The sequence below is a fragment of the Saimiri boliviensis genome, chromosome 1 (assembly GCF_048565385.1).
Source record: "Saimiri boliviensis isolate mSaiBol1 chromosome 1, mSaiBol1.pri, whole genome shotgun sequence".
In the NCBI taxonomy this organism is placed as follows: Eukaryota; Metazoa; Chordata; class Mammalia; order Primates; family Cebidae; genus Saimiri; species Saimiri boliviensis.
This window is the reverse complement of record NC_133449.1, coordinates 155,754,343-155,770,694: the sequence shown is the minus strand read 5'-3', so window position 1 is coordinate 155,770,694 and position 16,352 is coordinate 155,754,343. Positions and strand designations below refer to the sequence as shown.

The 16,352-nt window shown below is 47.4% G+C and overlaps 1 protein-coding gene across 1 annotated transcript in view; it reads left to right on the top strand.

The window, feature by feature from the left end:
* Positions 1–37: 37 nt before the first annotated feature.
* Positions 38–16,352, top strand: part of GALNT10 (polypeptide N-acetylgalactosaminyltransferase 10) — a 242,081-nt gene continuing 225,766 nt past the window's right edge. Inside the window, exon 1 of the mRNA XM_010344608.3 lies at positions 38–313. Coding sequence (XP_010342910.3) covers positions 155–313 — 159 coding nt within the window. The 5' untranslated portion in view covers positions 38–154. The remainder of the gene's footprint in view (positions 314–16,352) is intronic.

Sequence of the window (16,352 nt, the reverse complement as noted above, 5' to 3'; positions counted from 1 at the left end):
CCTGGCCGGCGAGCGGCGGAAGTGCCGCGGAGTTGGAGCGGGGCCGGCGCCGCGGCCGCTTCTGCTCGCTGAGCTGCTGCCGCCGCCGGGCGGACGGGCGGACGCGCGGAGCTGGGGGCGGCGCGGCGGGGTGCGGCGGGGCTGACCGGCCCCGATGAGGCGGAAGGAGAAGCGGCTCCTGCAGGCGGTGGCGCTGGTGCTGGCGGCCCTGGTCCTCCTGCCCAACGTGGGGCTTTGGGCGCTGTACCGCGAGCGGCAGCCCGACGGCACCCCGGGGGGCTCGGGGGCGGCGGTGGCCCCGGCAGCGGGACAGGTGAGTCCCCCCGTTGCCACAGGCCGGGAACACCCCCTTCCTGAATTTACTTTTAGCCTGTGGTTTCTTTCTCCACCTTCTGCTGTCTGCCTCCTCAGAGTCAGCTTTGACTCTTCAGCTCTTCCCATTTTTCGGATGGGAAAATTGAGTCCTGTTGGGACTTGTCCAGGGTCCCACACCAGTCAGAGACTGAGTCCGAACTAGAACCCAGGACGCTGTTTCTCACCACACGTTACCACCTTCCTTTCTGTCCCCGTCTGGTATTCCTTGACCTCTTCCCGTGGATTTATTTTGAAGGATCCTATGTGCATCCCCGTATCCCAGGATGATTCCTGCCTTCTGCCAATAGGAGTGAAGATTTTGTTTCTTCTATTTCGGGTCCAGTATTTGGTGTCCAGGTACCCCCCGGCGACCCCCGGCCCCTCTTCCCCCGCCCACAACCCCCACCTGCTGATCCCAGTGTTCCTTGTTCAGGTCAGCCCTTTTCCTGATTTCCTATCCGCCCAATGAGACACCTGGGCCTTCCTCCTCTCCCTATTTATTCAACAGCCGCTCCCCCCCCCCAACTCTAGCCTTTTTCTTCTTCAGATCCTGTGGATTCCTTAAAGAATGTGAAGATCAGGCTCCCCTTGAGGCTTCAGGCCCCTGGAGGTGGAGAAGGGGGTGAGCTCCTTGTCCTCAAGGGACCTGCTGCTTTTGACCTTCTGGGAGTCCAGAGGTGGGGCTCTGGTGGGGGGACCCCCAAAATGTCCCAGAAGCTATTGGGGCCCAGTGTCCTGAGGATGGAACACCAGATACCTTCCCTATCTCTTCTAAACTTGTCTAGTCTGATTAGTTATAGTGTTTATTGCTGCTAAAACTGGGGTTGGCATGGTTGTTGCCTCTTTTGAACTTACCCATGTATGTTTGTGTGTATGTGTGTGTGCATGCATTGGACTAGCAGCTCCCTGACAGCAGACGCTCTGTCACATCACTCCCACCCTCCCAGGAGGTGCTAGTGAGTGTACTGCTTAAACTGTTTGATACAGTGGAACATTTCAGGCTTCCTTAGGGGATTTCCCTGGCCCCACGAGAAATGGATAATTTGTGTATCAGGGTCAGACTTGACTGATTGTTGGCTGGCCTCTACAAAAGAGGCTGGCTTTTCTGAGATTGATGGTTTTCCCTATTCTTCCCAGTATCAGACTGCTGTCTAGGCAGTCTGGCATCTGGAGCACAGAAGGCCCTTTGCTGCAGAGCTGACCAAGTTGAGCTCAGCCTGTCACTCTGTTAATTGTTGCAAACCATCCCAGAGGGTCTCATTGATCTTTCTGGTAGAGCTTACTGTTTAGAAACTAAGGTTTCCGTATGTTTCCTAAACCCCTGTTTCAAACCCGGATAGCCAGCTTAGACCTCTCTCCCTAAAATTCTGTATCTGTATGGGTTTTCCTTTCGTGAAATTCCTTTCAGAGGAAAGGAATTCCTATTCAGTACCAGCATCAGAGTCAGGAGTTTGGGGGTTCTGTCCTCAGCTCTACCACTAACTTACTGTGTGTGTCTTTGATCACCTTTCATCTCCTTCTCTGAGCCTTACTTTCTTGATCTTTAAACCGTAAATATTGGTCCAGCTCCAGTATTCTGTGATACTATCAGTTAATCAATGAGGAATACAGTGGTCACTTCTTTTTTTCTGTCTTGAGTCAGGAGTTCTTTTTGTAGCATCTCTAGCTGTGGAGGCTCCATACTGGACACTCCCCCAGGTCAAGGGGGAGTGTCATACCCTAGGGCAAACTCTCCTTTAGAATAGCTGTAACCTATTCTAAAATAGTGCTTGACATTCTGCCTCTGCCTGGAGAAAGCCCTTGTATTTCATTTGCTATACATACCAAAGACGTCCTGATTTTCATTTCTATAGACCCAGATGTGTAGAGAAGGTCAAGGTTAACTGCCAGTTTGGCCTGAGCTTTCAAAGTAAATTACTTACATGTGCGAGTGGGTATTGATAGAGTAAGGCAGCCTTTTGGGCAGGGAGAAAGGGGAGCAACAGCTGGGTGCTGCTCAGAGCCCGTAACTGAAATGGATAGACAGGCTCATCTGGGAAGATCTAGTTTTTTGTTCATTTCATTTTCTCTGGAATAGCATGGAGAGGAGGAAGAAGTGGTGAAGGGGGTTTGGGGGGTTAGAGGGAATACCAACTGATTATTCTTGCTTTAAAGAAAATCTCTTTGCTTCCTGAGAGCAGCAGAATAGAGCTGTCTCCCCAATGATAAGCTCTTCTAGGTGCTACAGGATTCAGCATTCATCTGCTGCCTTTCAAGAACGCCCTGCCAAATTTCCACACAGCCCCTTTTTGTTTCACTCTCCCACAGATGCAGAGCACTGGGCTTGGCCCCCAGTCCCTTGCTTGAATGTCAGCTGGCCTTGAGGAAAGAGGCTGACTTCTCGGAGTGATGGCGTTCCATCCCTCGTCTCAGTGTACTGGAACATACACGCAACACGCCAGGCTGCTATCTGGGAAATCTGGCATCTTGAGCATACAGAGCTTTTCTGACAGGGCTGACCAGTTCTGAGCTCAGCCTGTCACTCTTAACAATTGTTGAGAGTCATCTTTGAGCATCTCGTGGATCTTTCTGGTAGAAATAACTGCAGAGGCTCAGGACGGAAGTCTGACAGGACTTTATCCAAATGAAAAATGTGTTCCATATGGATTTGAAATAAGGTTCTTTGAAAGTAACATATCCACTACTCGAGTAGTTCTCTAACTCCTGATTTCTCCACTGGCTTAAAGAATACAAAATTTCAAATTAAGAGTGTTTATCATCTAGAATGAATGACTACAAAACCGTCATGCCAGCTCGTCCTGAGTATACCTCTGAAGTTGGGTAGGATAGCAGATTTATAAAGGACACATAATGCTTCTAGGATTTCTGCAGTCATCTGGTCAGACAGTTGGCTTCTTGGGAAGCTGCAAAACCAAGCAAGAAAAGCCAGTCTTGAAGTCATCTTCCTTTTAATTTGTGGGTCCCTCTCATTCCAAGCCCCAATCTGTTTAACATCTTGGTTTAATTCAACAGTCTATTTCATATTCCAGGGTTGGGACACGTTATTAAAAGCTCAAGTAAGGAAACTCAGTATAGTCTCTCCTCATTTCTGAGCCATAATCTCTTATTGAAAAATGACTTCACTGGATAATAGCATATGTGGAATAGAAATTGGTGGAATAATGGAATACCAATGACTAATTTTCAAGTATCAGGATTTCTTTCTCACTGTGTTAGAGCTGAACTTTATTCTTAGAACATCCAGAAATCAATATGTTCTTTTCTGTTTTTTCAGTCTTCCTGGTGGCAGAAGCCTTGCCCATCAGAAAGTTAAGTATCATAGAAATGTAACCTTGGAATGATTCCCTTAATTTTTCACAGAAGAGTTAGTATCCTTTAACTCGCTAATCACTCCTCTGTCTGCATGCCCAGGTGAAATCTGATGCCACTAGGGAACGGTTGTTGATTTGCCAGAACAAATCTGGCCCCCCACATTCTTTCTTTCATTCTTGGCTTGCAGTCTACCAAGGAGCCCAGCTGAGGAAGGCCTGGGAACAGAGATCTGGCTTTTAGTCTTTTCTCCTGCCCTAAACTCACTGCGTGGCCTCAGGAAAGAGGTTTAACCTCTCTGGGCCGTAGATTCATCATCTGCTAAGTGAGGCTTAGATTCAGAAGGGAAAAGACAAATGCATATTATATTGATGCTTCCCCTCCCATGGCCAGGGCAGACATTGCTTATCAATCTTTTCATGTCTATTATCAGACTTGGGCTGAGACTGTTTCTCAGCAGGACTACTCAAGTAGAGTTAATGACATACAGAAACTCATTTGCAATGTAGGGAATAAATATTTTGTTAGGGCTTTTCCAACTCCTAACATCCTGAGGGTCTGTGAATATGCTTGGAAGCACATCTGAATAGTGGTAGTATGTTTAAACAGGCCTCTGTATCTAACTTGTAATGGGGCCACAACTTAAGGGTATGTTCATATTTGAATGCCTTTTCTCAGGCTGTAGTCTAAGGATGTTCTGCCTTTGATCTGTTGGTTCCAGTGACACGGTAACAGATAATGGAATCAGGAATGAAAAGCAAAAGCCCATTTAAAAGATAACCATCTAGCTTGCTAATTGTACCTTGTCCACAGTCAGCTCTTACACAGAGATGGCATCAGGATCTCCTCACTGAATCAAAAACACCTTGAGGCAAACCTGGCAGCTACAAGTAAGCCCCATGGCAGCTAAATGCTCATGCCATGTTTGCAGAGGTTCCTGTGTTACATATATCTGACGTTCTGCATCCCATATGTGTGTCAGAGCTGGTAAGGGAAGGCCTTGAATAAGAGTCTTGTTTCTCCAGAGAACCTCTGTCCTCAAGCCCAGTGGAGTGGGGAAAGGAGGTGGCCCATACACACCTGAATTCCCATGGCAAGAAGTGTATCGTGGCCTCCCCTGCTGGAAATGGAGCACATCCTCTTCTAGCATAAAGCACAAGCTTTGGCACTTGGTAGACAAGATGTGTTTGCTGAATGACTGAAATGTATCAGAGCATGCAGGAGGCTTCAGAAGTCATCTAGTCATCCAGTCCCCTCAATTTGTAGGTATGAAAACTGAGGCTGAGAAAAGGGGAAACAAATTTAAAAAGTTCCCTTAGGGAGGAATGCAGATCAGAATACATTCTCCAAGTTCTTGTTCTGTTTCACCATAAGAAACTTTTTCCCCCTATATACCTAATATTTGATCCTTTTCTACCGTTCTTTCTCTCAGGAACCAAGGTTATCTCTCCAAATTTTGGAGGCCAGTGCTGGGACTTAACTGCCTATTTTTTTGTGGATCCATTTTTGTACATTTTCTTTCCAACATTTTACAGTTTTAAAAGTAACTAAAAGCCGGGCGCGGTGGCTCAAGCCTGTAATCCCAGCACTTTGGGAGGCTGAGGCGGGTGGATCACGAGGTCAGGAGATCGAGACCATCCTGGTCAACACGGTGAAACCCCGTCTCTACTTAAAATACAAAAAATTAGCTGGGCATGGTGGCGCGTGCCTGTAATCTCAGCTACTCAGGAGGCTGAGGCAGGAGAATTGCCTGAACCCAGGAGGAGGAGGTTGCGGTGAGCCGAGATCGCGCCATTGCACTCCAGCCTCCATAACAAGAGCGAAACTCCGTCTCAAAAAAAAAAAAAAAAAAAAAAAAAAAAAAAAGTAACTAAAATGGATTGAAATTTAAGGTGACAAAGGGCCAGGAGTAGAGAAATTAAAGGCCATGTAGCACATGGCACCGTTACTGCTATCCCTGATAGACAGAGAGCATCTGAGCCTAAGAGTGGCCTCAGATTCTCTATCAGTTGCAGGAAACAAAACAAATTACACCTCGTGGGTTGAAATGAGTAAGGAAATCTATTGGTCCCTGTGACTGTAGTTGGTTTCAGGTATGGTGTGATCTAGAGGTTTATGGCATTGTCACGGCTCGGTCTCCTTTCCTCTGGTTTCTGTTGGTTCTGACTTTCTCTGTGTGTTGGCTTTGTTCCATTCCGAGGCTCCATGGCAGTAAAAAATGCTAGTAGCTCTTTTAGACCTCAGATACACACCTAGATGCTAGAGGAGAGGGTCTGTCTCCTCTGGCAGCTTCTACAGAAGAGAGAAAACATTTTTTCTATAAGCTCTAGCAAGATCTCCTTTAGGTCTTACTGGTCCACTTTGGATCTAGTGTGTTGTCCGAACCATTCACAGATTTCAGGAGGATAAGCTCTGTTGATTGCCTTAACCTACCCTGGAGCTAGGAGTGGAGTCGGGTTACCCAGATCTAAGAAGAGCAGTTCCCTAGAGAAGACTCTGGGTGATTTTTTTTTTTTTTAGAAGAGGAGAAAGATATCTAGAGAAGAAACCCACAAATATTCACTCGAGAGTCCTGCTGACACAGTGTTCGAGGCAGTAATCACTCCTTGGGGATGAGATTTGGTCCTGGAGAGAAAAGCCCTTTGCCACCTGGACCCATTTTTGGGCATCGAACCTGCAAGTCTGTGTTCTTATGGCAGCCCCACCACCCTTTGGCTGAGGTGATTAGCCATGTGGGCCTCAGTTTGTTGCTGAGGAAGGCTTGGGTGCAAATGCTTGCCAACACACAGTGGAGGGTGGAGATAAAGAGCAGTTGAAAGCTGTCTTTATTGAATCTTACTTACCAGCTCTGCCGTGGCCTTCCTTTCCCCTCACAGACATCCCGAGAACTATCTCCCCTGCGCCCATACACACTAAAAGTCAATTCACTGAAAATTTCTCTCAAGCTGAAAAAGAACTTCTGTCTCTGCAGCTTCCACGTTTTTTCTGCCTGGCCCTCTTAGCTGGAGGAGGTGGAGTGTTCATACTTTGGAAGCTAGAGGAAGCTAAACAATTCTGCTTGCTGTGGTGGGTGGGTGTGTATTTATGCGTGTGTAGCTTTCTCTCCATGTGTCTCCTCTCTCTCTCTTATCTTTGGATGGTTCCTGTTTGCTGCCCTCTGCTGAGTGTAGATAGGAGAGAAAAGGAAAAAGCAGGTCTATTTTTTCCTTCCCTTTGGTTTTAAGAGAATGCTGAGCTTCAGATACTAAATTTTCTTCAGTTTTCTCAGGTGATGAAAGCCACAGCATAAAATGCTACTGATCCGAAGAATGATGATGATATGGTTGATAATGCTAATAGTAGTAATAGCAGTTACCATTTATTTAGCACTTACTCTGCTAGGTCCTTTACCTGTACATCTATTAAATATAGTTGTAACCAGGTAGGAAAGAAGGAGGGAACCAAAGCTCACGGAGTGGCAGGTGCTTGCCCAAGGATGATGGAGCTGGTGTTTGCGCTCTGACCTAGTGCCGAGTCCTTAACCACCATACTTCCTCCATATCTCAGCAAGGCAAAGGACCTGACTTCCACCCCTGCCCCTTAAGCCCTTCCTGCAAGCCCAGGCATCTGAGCAGGTGAGAGAGACCATTGCCCTAAGACTGAACCTCTTCAGTAACATCATGTGGTGGTGGTGTGCCCTTGGAGAGAAACCTCTACCTCAGCCTCCTCCTGTCCCCATTCCTCCTGGTTTGAGGCATGTGGCGCTGTGTATAGTGCTCTGGCTTTGGCGCTACACTACCTGATTCAAAACCCTAGGTTTGGGCATGCTTGACTCTGTGCCTGGAATTCTTGGTCTGTAAAATGAGAGTAATGTTACCTATGGCGGAGAGTTCTCTCGGGGTCACGGTGTCAAAACCCCAGGCAAAATGTTCAGTATAGAACAAGTGCTTGGTAAACACGGTGATGCTACCGTCTTTGTGAAGTGCCTGGCTTATGGCAGGGACTTAATTCTCTGTGGCTTCCCTTTGGCGGGATAGGGAGGGCTGCATACATTGTTGTTGTCTGGAAGGTGAGCAATTCGAGGATAAGTGGTTGGCCTGACAGCACAGGGTTCAGAAGAAGTGAAGGAAGCCAGGTGGGTGCAGTCTCTGATTATTGGGGGTAGGGAGGAAATTGTGCATGCAGAGGCTGCTCTTTGTACCCTCTCCCTGAAACTTTGGTATGCAAAGCAATTGCTGGGGTACTGTCTCGACTCCCACCCTGGGAGACATCCCAGACCCTCTGTATCCTTCTAGGTTCAACTTATAGCCTGCCACCTCCAGGAAGTGCTCTTTGGTCACTCCAGCTCCCAAGGGTCGCTCAACGGTCTTAGCTCTTCTGAGCCTTGATTTTCTTCTCTGCCTACTTAGATAAGAGACCCTTCAAGGAGGACTTCTAACGTCCTTCTTCCCTGCAGCCTTGCACCTAGAACTGACTAACCCCTGCTGGGGCAGGCTGAGTTAACATACTTTCCTTCCAGAGCCAAGAGCCCTTTGTATAAATCTGTCCTGCAATGCTGTAATTTTTTAAAATCTGTCCAGACTGTCTGCTTCCTAAAGGCAGGAACTAACCTTTCCCTTGATCCCTCTTGTTTGCCTAAAATATTTGCTGAATGGCTGAGTGAGTGAGTGAGTGAGTGAGTGAAAAATATGGTTGGTCCTCAGTAACTGTTGGCTGAGTGCTGGAAGCTTAGCCTTAGGTTCTTCTTGAGCTTTAGGGTGCTTCAGAATCCCTGGGTGGGGTGGGGGGGGGCTGTTAAAGATGGTAACACCAGGATCCATGCCCAAGGAGCATGATGGGGTTGGATTGGGCTTGGCCAAAGGATCACATATTTAACAAATTCTACTGAGGGTCCAACAGGGAACTCCTCTCCACCCATCTGACAGGAGACAGACCTTTCTTTCGCCAGGGGCCCACTCCATTCTCCCCAGGAGTACTTTGGAACCAGCCTTTGAACTTCTATTCCTGGGGATTTTGTTTATCTGCAGCTTCCGAAGTTGTCAATCAGTACCCACAGGGGAGCTCTGTGGTGCTTTTAGCAATGGCACCGTATCTGATGCAAGCAGATCAGGCTCCAGTCCAGGACAGGGATGGGAAGTGCACTTTGGAATCCCTCTCCTGTAGTGTAAGAGGATTGGCTGGGACCCTAGAACTTTGTTTTCTTTTGATGCCCATAGTCTGCTGCTCTTCTAGGATGGGTGCTCTGCCTTCCTGCCATGGGCAAAGATAAGGTGCTTGTAAGTGGGTGATGGGCTGAACTAGGGGTCTCCTGGGAAGGGTTAGTATTTTGGAGACCCTGTGTACTGGAGAGAGCAGAGGAGAGAGTGTGGAGTTGTGAACCAATGTGACCTGATCCCCAGGCCCAGCTCTGCTACTTTCCAGCTCTGTGCCTGACCTCTGGGGCTTCTGGCTCCTTCTCCCAAAGTGAATCCCAAAATCATCACTGCTTCCTAGTGTCATGGTGATGATTAGATTAAATTAAATTGAAGTTGTGAGGATTGAGGTACAGAGGGGTCAGGTAACATATCCAGGGCCACACAGCTAGGAAGGGATGGAAACAGGGTTCCAACGTGGCCGGGGTGCTTCCTTCCACTGCCTGTGCCGGCCACTGACTGGGTGGCCTTGGGCGTGTCTGTGGGTCCGCCCCCTCTCACAGAGACTTGAAGAGGCCTCAGTGGGAGGTTATCACTGAGGGCCCCTTGAGCCTGATTCTTGGATTTGTTGTTCGCTCTAGAAAGCTCTTCTTTTAGCTGAATACCCAGGCAGCTGTGCCAGGGCAGGGATTATAGCAGGTCCCACGTGCCGCCTGGATGCCATGCTCGGGCAGCCTCCCAAGAGCCCAGTTCGCCAGGGTTGTGTGTGTTTGTGTGGATCTCCCCTGTGAGTTACAAATGTCAGCCTCCTCTGAGAGGCGGGCTGCTAAGCAGAGGGGGCTGGCAGGGGCTTCTGGAGGGAAGGGGGTTTCTTTGAGGGAACAGGTTGGAAACATCTGGCAGGGGTGTGTGTGTGAAAATTACTTCCTGCTGCTAAAGCACATTGTATGTGCTCAACTGAAAACTGTTATTTTTTGCATGTTTCCTCCTGAGTATTGATCAGAGTCAGCTGCTGACAGTTAAAATGTGTATGTGTGTGTGTGTGTGTGCCTATTTGTGAAATAACCAGTTTCTAAATTTGGTACCTAGCTTCAGTGAAAAGTTGGTAATTCTGTTCTTGGAGAGCTAGAGTCTGTCGTTTGGATTTGTGGTTATTTTATTAATAATAAATCTTAATGGCTGTTTCATTCAGAGAGCGTCTTTTATTAATTTCTTTGACCTTTATGTATTTTTATATCACCTTACCTGTATACTTTAATGGAGGTTGCAGACTGGTGGCCTGTGGGCCAGATGCAGCCCAGAGATATATTTTGTGTGCCTTGAACAGTGCTGGCCCATAGATAATAGGGTTTCTTTGTTTTTAAATGTTCACATGTTACCAGTACCTAAACATTAGAATATTTCATATTTTAAAACAATTCTATACTAATTTCTGGGTTTTTTTTTATTTTTTTAAATCAGAAAGTCCAACAGCTGGGTTCAGGTTCAAGTATAGTAAGGATTTGCTGGATATGGGGAGCAGCTGTCTCCTCTAGACAGACCCCAGCTCTCCAGTTGGCCACTGCCCCTGCTACACTTAGTGATCTAAAACCTGGGCACTTCACCCTTTCACATAACTGGCTGGGCTGCAGGAGACATTCAGCTTGGGAGCCCTCCCTTATGATCTACAACTTCTCATAGCCTTTTCCCAGCTTATTCTCTATCATTGTGGAGGCAGGGCCCAGCGGGGCTTATGGACTCCACTTCGCAGATGCAAAAACTGAGGCTCAAAGAGCATAAGTGACACGACTAGTCACAAAGCCAGTAAGTGGAGGTTAATCCTTCTGTCTCTAAGACTTACGTACTTTTCAGAGAAAAAGTAATAATTACCTGGAAGTGTAAGTGTGTAAACCTTAGGCTCTGACAGACTCACTTATGTTTTCATTTAGATAATTCCCGCTCTATCTCAGCTCAAGAAACCATTTGCCTTGCTTCTCTCTGTCTTTTTTTTTTTTTTTTTTTTTTTTAAAGACGGGGTTTCACCATGTTGGCCAGGCTGGTCTAGAATTCCTGACCTGGTGATCCACCCGCCTCAGCCTCCCAAAGTGCTAGGATTACAGGCATGAGCCACCGCACCCGGCCCTCTCTGTCTTTAGGTATCTGAATTTCAGGTCTACCCTATCTAATAAAGTTGTTTTTTTTTTTTTTTTCCAGCCATGTCAGGGGCTGCTCTAGATTGTTAAAAATGTAGGTACAGACTGGGCGTGATGGCTAATGCCTGTAATCCCAGCACTGTGGGAAGCTGAGGTGGGCGGATCACCTGAGGTCAGGAGTTCGAGACCAGCCTGGCCAACATGGTGAAACCTCATCTCTACTAACAATACACAAATTAGCTGGGCATAGTGGTGCAGGCCTGTCATCCCAGCTACTCGAGACGCTGAGGCAGGAGGATCACCAGAGCCTGGGAGCCTGGGAGCCTGGGAGGGAGAGGTTGAAGTGAGCTGAGATCCCACCAGTACACTCCAGTCTGGGTGACAGAGCAGGACTCCGCAAAAAAAAAAAAAAAAAAAAGAAATGATGTAGGTACAGAGTTCACCTTGTTTTCTGCCTGTGCTTCCTGGCCTGTCAGGAAACCCCCGAATGTACCTTCCTAGTATTGGGGGAGTATTAGGATCATTAAATAGAGTGAAGACAGCTTTCCCAGCAGAAATGGTACGTGCTACACTTCCTGGTCTTAAGGGACCTCACAGGCACCCAGGAGGTTTCTGGAAAAGAGAGAGCCTGGATGAGAACAGCTTCGGCCCCCCTAGAGGCAGCTGAACACAGCCACTCATGTCTTTGAGAAGAGGGTTCGTTGCCAGGGCAGGAGTAGGGGCCCCTCTGCCTGCCATTTCAAGAATCTTCCCTTGGAGACTCCAGGTGGCTCCTGGTGTGGCAGTGGGACATGGGGTGTAGGGCACAGCTCAGTGTGGCCACCAGGAGTTAGCTTTGTCCTTAAGCACTGACTCCACGCAGAAACAACAATGATCGTTAGTTTACTGAGCTCTTACTGCATGCCGTGTGCTGTGCCCATCTCAGTCCATCAGTGCTGTCATCCCAGGGGGTGAGTGCTCTTACTATTGTCATTTTTACAGATGGGAAAACTGAGGCTCAGGAAACTTCAGTCACTTCCCAGGCCTGTACAAGAAACAAGTGATGGCACTCAAACTCAGATTTCTGACTCTCCAACTTGTGCTCTCAGCTACCATGTTTTATTGACTCCTCTGGGCAAATCTTTTGACATCTTTTGGCCTCCATTTCCTCACCTGTAAGTAGGAATAATGCCTTCTTGGCACGGGAGCACAGTTAGTTTTCCCAGCCATAACTCTTCCTGCCATCCCTCCCTCGTGGCAGTTGTCAGACACTGGTGTGGTGTGAGCTGTCTTTCCCACTAGGGTACGGCCCCTCTGCTTGTGGGAGTGGAGTCTCCCAGCAGAGTCAGCCTGGGGTGTGCCTTTCTCCCTTTCGCAGCCTGGACCCCACTTGCCTGCCCCTCTGCACTCTCCCCTGGCAGCAAGAGAGGCAGCTGAGGGCTCCCACCTCCAAAGCCCTGCCAGGGAACAATGGGGCACATTAAGAAGGCTGCCAAGTGCCAAGCCAGAGGTATTAAAGGGACATTTGATTAGTTTTAACTCTAATTGTCAGGCTTTTGCTTTCTTTTGTTCTCTGTAGCAATTAGGTGGGAGAAAGCCGGGGTGTGGTTTTCCTCCCTCTGCAGCTTGTAGGGGCTCTCTCTGACTTTGGGTGTGAGTATGACTTTTTCACCCATCTCCTGTTCTCATTCTCAACGCTCTCTTCTCTCTGTGTGGGTTTCTTTGTCTCTTCTTCCACCTCCCCCTACAACCCCTATAGTCTCTATGCTGTGTGTCCCTCTCTTAGCAAATATGTTGAGAGATTACATTAAAGAAGCCATAAGCCTACCATGATGGAATCCGCAATTTCAAGGAATTGTATCTTATTACATTCAGTCTCCCTCAACCTTATCCCTGCCAAATGGTTACCATCTTTAGCTTGTACACCTCCAGTGATAGGGAACTCACTCTCTTTAGCTCAGCAGAGTCCTAGGTAGTCTGCTGTGGCTCAGGGGTGACCTAAGAATTTCTTGAGTGCCCTCTACCCATCCTTCCAGGCACCTCTCAAATCTTTCTCTTCCCAGGAAGCCTTTCCTAATCTTTCCAGTTAGAATTAACCTGTCTCTTGGAAATGTCTACAGAATTTAATTTGTACAACTGTGGTGGCGTGACTGTTATAGTGCCTTGTACTGCCATTTCCCTAGGCGGAGGAATGTAATGTTGAAGGAGCCTTCCTAGCAAGACACCCCCCTGGGTGAAGCTCCAGTGGGGAAGAAAAGATCTCAGAGCTTTCTCTTGTGAGCCTAGGCTTCTATCTTTTTCGTAAAGTTCCATTCCCAAACTTGGCCACTGTGTTTTATGTGATCTTTTAGTCCAGAGAATATTCTAGGTTTTTCTAGGCCATATAGTCTCTGCCGCAACTACGCAATCTGTCTTTGTAGCATGAGTGGCCACAGACACTACATAAACCAATGGGAGTGCTGTGTCCCAATAAAACTTTATTTGCAAAAGCAGGCAGCAAGCTGGATGGCCAGGCCATGGTTTGCTGACCCTGTTCTAGTCTTTTCATGCTGAAGGAGCCCTGGGTTTTCAGTAAGGAGCCTGACTTCTCAGGTAGGTGCCACCTTGAGTTGCTTTGTGACCCTGGTTGGGTCCATGACTCAGCAGTGCCTCTGTTCTCTCCTATGTAAGCTGTGTTAATTGGGAGGATAAGTTCTAAGGATTCCCTCCAGCTTTCGACACTTGGTGAGGCCTGATTTCTCTGCTAGATCTGACTACATCTCTGAAACGGATTCCAAATCCACCTATTTTCTTCCAGCTTCCCAACAGCCCATCACATCTCACCTGGATTCCTGCCATAGTCTCCTTGGCTCTTCTCCCACCTCCACCCTGAAATCATAGTCCATTCTTTATGCACAGCCCAAGTGCACATCTGCAAGGGTAAATCAGAGGTTTCTGCCTCTTTCCTGAAACTCTTCAGTGGTTTCCTGTGCTGCACTGAAACACAGCACGAACCGCTGTCTCGTCTGGGGCCGCTTACCCTCCAGCCTCACTGTGTCCGCTCCTCTCAGTCGCTGCACTGCAGCCGCATTACCCTTCTTACACATCCAGCGTGGTCCTTCTTCAGGACCTTTGCATGTGGTCCTGCCTGGAATACTCTTCCCAAAGATTACTGCCTGACTAGTTCCTCCTCATCTTTTAGGTCTTGGCTCCAAAGTCACCTCCTCAGAGAGGCCTTCCGTGAACGTATCATCCGAAGTACCTTTTTCCTATGTGCTCTGTGACTTGTCCGACTGTGAAATGTCCACACAGCAACTTAGCACTGTCTGGAGTCACCTTGCTTATTTATTTATTTGTTTATTTCTCTGTTCTAGTAGTTACTAACCACCATGAGGGTAGGGACGTTGCATGTTTTATTTACTGCTGTACCTTATAGTGCTGGCACGTGGCAGGTTCTCAATGAATATTTGTTGAATGAATGAATGCATGCATGCATGCCTGTGTTCCCAGATATCCTACAGATAGGACTCTGTTCCACATTTCTTCTCACCACTTCTCCGTGTTCGTTTGAACACTGGTCTGTTCTTGGTGTTGTGGGAAATTGCACACTTTCTTTCACCCTAAGAGGCTGTGTTCTCATAGTGTGGGAAGAAACAGACTTCTTTCTCCCCTGTTGAGATCAGAAGGCCTCACGGTGTTAGCTCCCAAGGACAACAGTCAAAGGACACTTCCTCTGAGACCTTTTCGTCAGAAGCAGTCCCTGTCCTCAGTCCACATGGCTTCATTGGTCGTATCTCTGGATGAGGACCCGTTTAGTTCTCTCCCTCCAGACAGTCTTTAGAATATGAATTAAGTGGCTTGTCTGGGATTATATTTTCCCTCTGGTTGTTAGGAGGAAAATATAAGGGTGGACTCCTGCTTACTTCTTTTGTGAGGAGCGTCCCTGCAGTCTATAGGGAGTGTCTTAAGGAAGAGGGCTGCTGGCCCATACCCCAGGCTTTCCCAAGGACTGCAGCTCCCAGTAAGTGGGTAAATTGGCTCATGGGTTGAATTGTGTCTCTCAAAAAGGTATGGCAAAGTCCTTACTCACAATACCTCAGAACATGACCTAATTTGGAAATATGGTTGTTGCAAATGTAACTTACCAAGATGACGTCATGCCAGAGTAGGGCGGGCCTTAATCCTGTGTGACTGACTGATATCCTTATAAGAAGAGAAGAGACAAAGAGAGGGTTGATGGCTGTGAGAAACTGGAGGCAGAGACTAGAGTGATGCTGTCTTAAGCCAAGGTATACCTGGGGCTACCAGAAGCTGGAAGGGGAGGAAGGAAGCATCTCCCCTAGAGGATGTGGAGGCCCGATAGCCCTTGCCAATACCTTGATTTTGAATTTCAAGCCTCCAGAACTGTGACATAATAAATTTCTGTTGTTTGAAGTCACCCACTTTATGGTACTTTGTTTTGGGGCCCTAGGGAACTAATACACGGACTATTTTCCATTTTCTCATCAGATTGTGTTGTGTGTGCATGAGTGTGTCTGTATGTTATATTTTCCGGGAGACAGATAAAACACCTTTGCAAAGGCAGGGATAATTGTCTTAATCTCTGCCAGCTACTTACATTTCTTTTTAATTAATGGAAAAGATCCCCTCTTTCTATGGAGGATTACCATATTACATGCACATATATGTTCTTTAACTAAAGCCACTCTGCTTATTAAGAGATCAACCTCTTAAAAAAAAATCTGAGCCATTAGCCTTGAATCCTAGTGAATAAACACATGGTACATTTCACTTAACTGTATTATCTTTTTGTTCTGAGCTCAACAATTTAATATATTTTTGTCTGGGTCCTCACTAAATTGATTGAGGGATTACTATGTGATAGGTACAAAAAACAGCTGCTGCCTTGAGAGAGCTCTAGTCTAAAAAGGAATGCTGACAAGTTCATAGGGACGCAGTGTGTCAGGCAGAGCATGGTGAGTGTTGCAAGAGATCAGCCAGTGCAGTGGGAAGCCACGAGGAAGAGAGCACCCTGGTTGAGGTCAGGAAGGACTTCTGAAAGGTGGTGATTTTAAAGGTGGTGCTGAAGTAGGTTAAAACTTTAGCAAAGTGTACATGGTAGGGTTGTGGCCTCTCAGACAGCAGGAAGTGAGGAGCCTGTTTCCAGAACAATGAGTAAGGCAGAGTCACTGAAACTTTATGTGTCTGTTAGAGCGTAACTGGAAAAGTGGGTAAGGGCTGGGTCACAGGGTCCCGATGGGTAGGCCAGGGAGGCAAGGAAGCCATGGGTAGTTTTTGAGCAGAGGATGACTTGATCAGGGGTAGGCCTCAGAAAAGTAACTATGGCAACGCAGGTGCCACAGGAGGCAGGGAGACCAGTTTGGAGGCTACTGGGGTGAAGAGAGAATGAATCCATTCATTCATCTACTCCGTCTTTCTGTGATCCAGGTGCCGTGCTAGGTTCTGAGGCCACCAGGACGTGTAACGT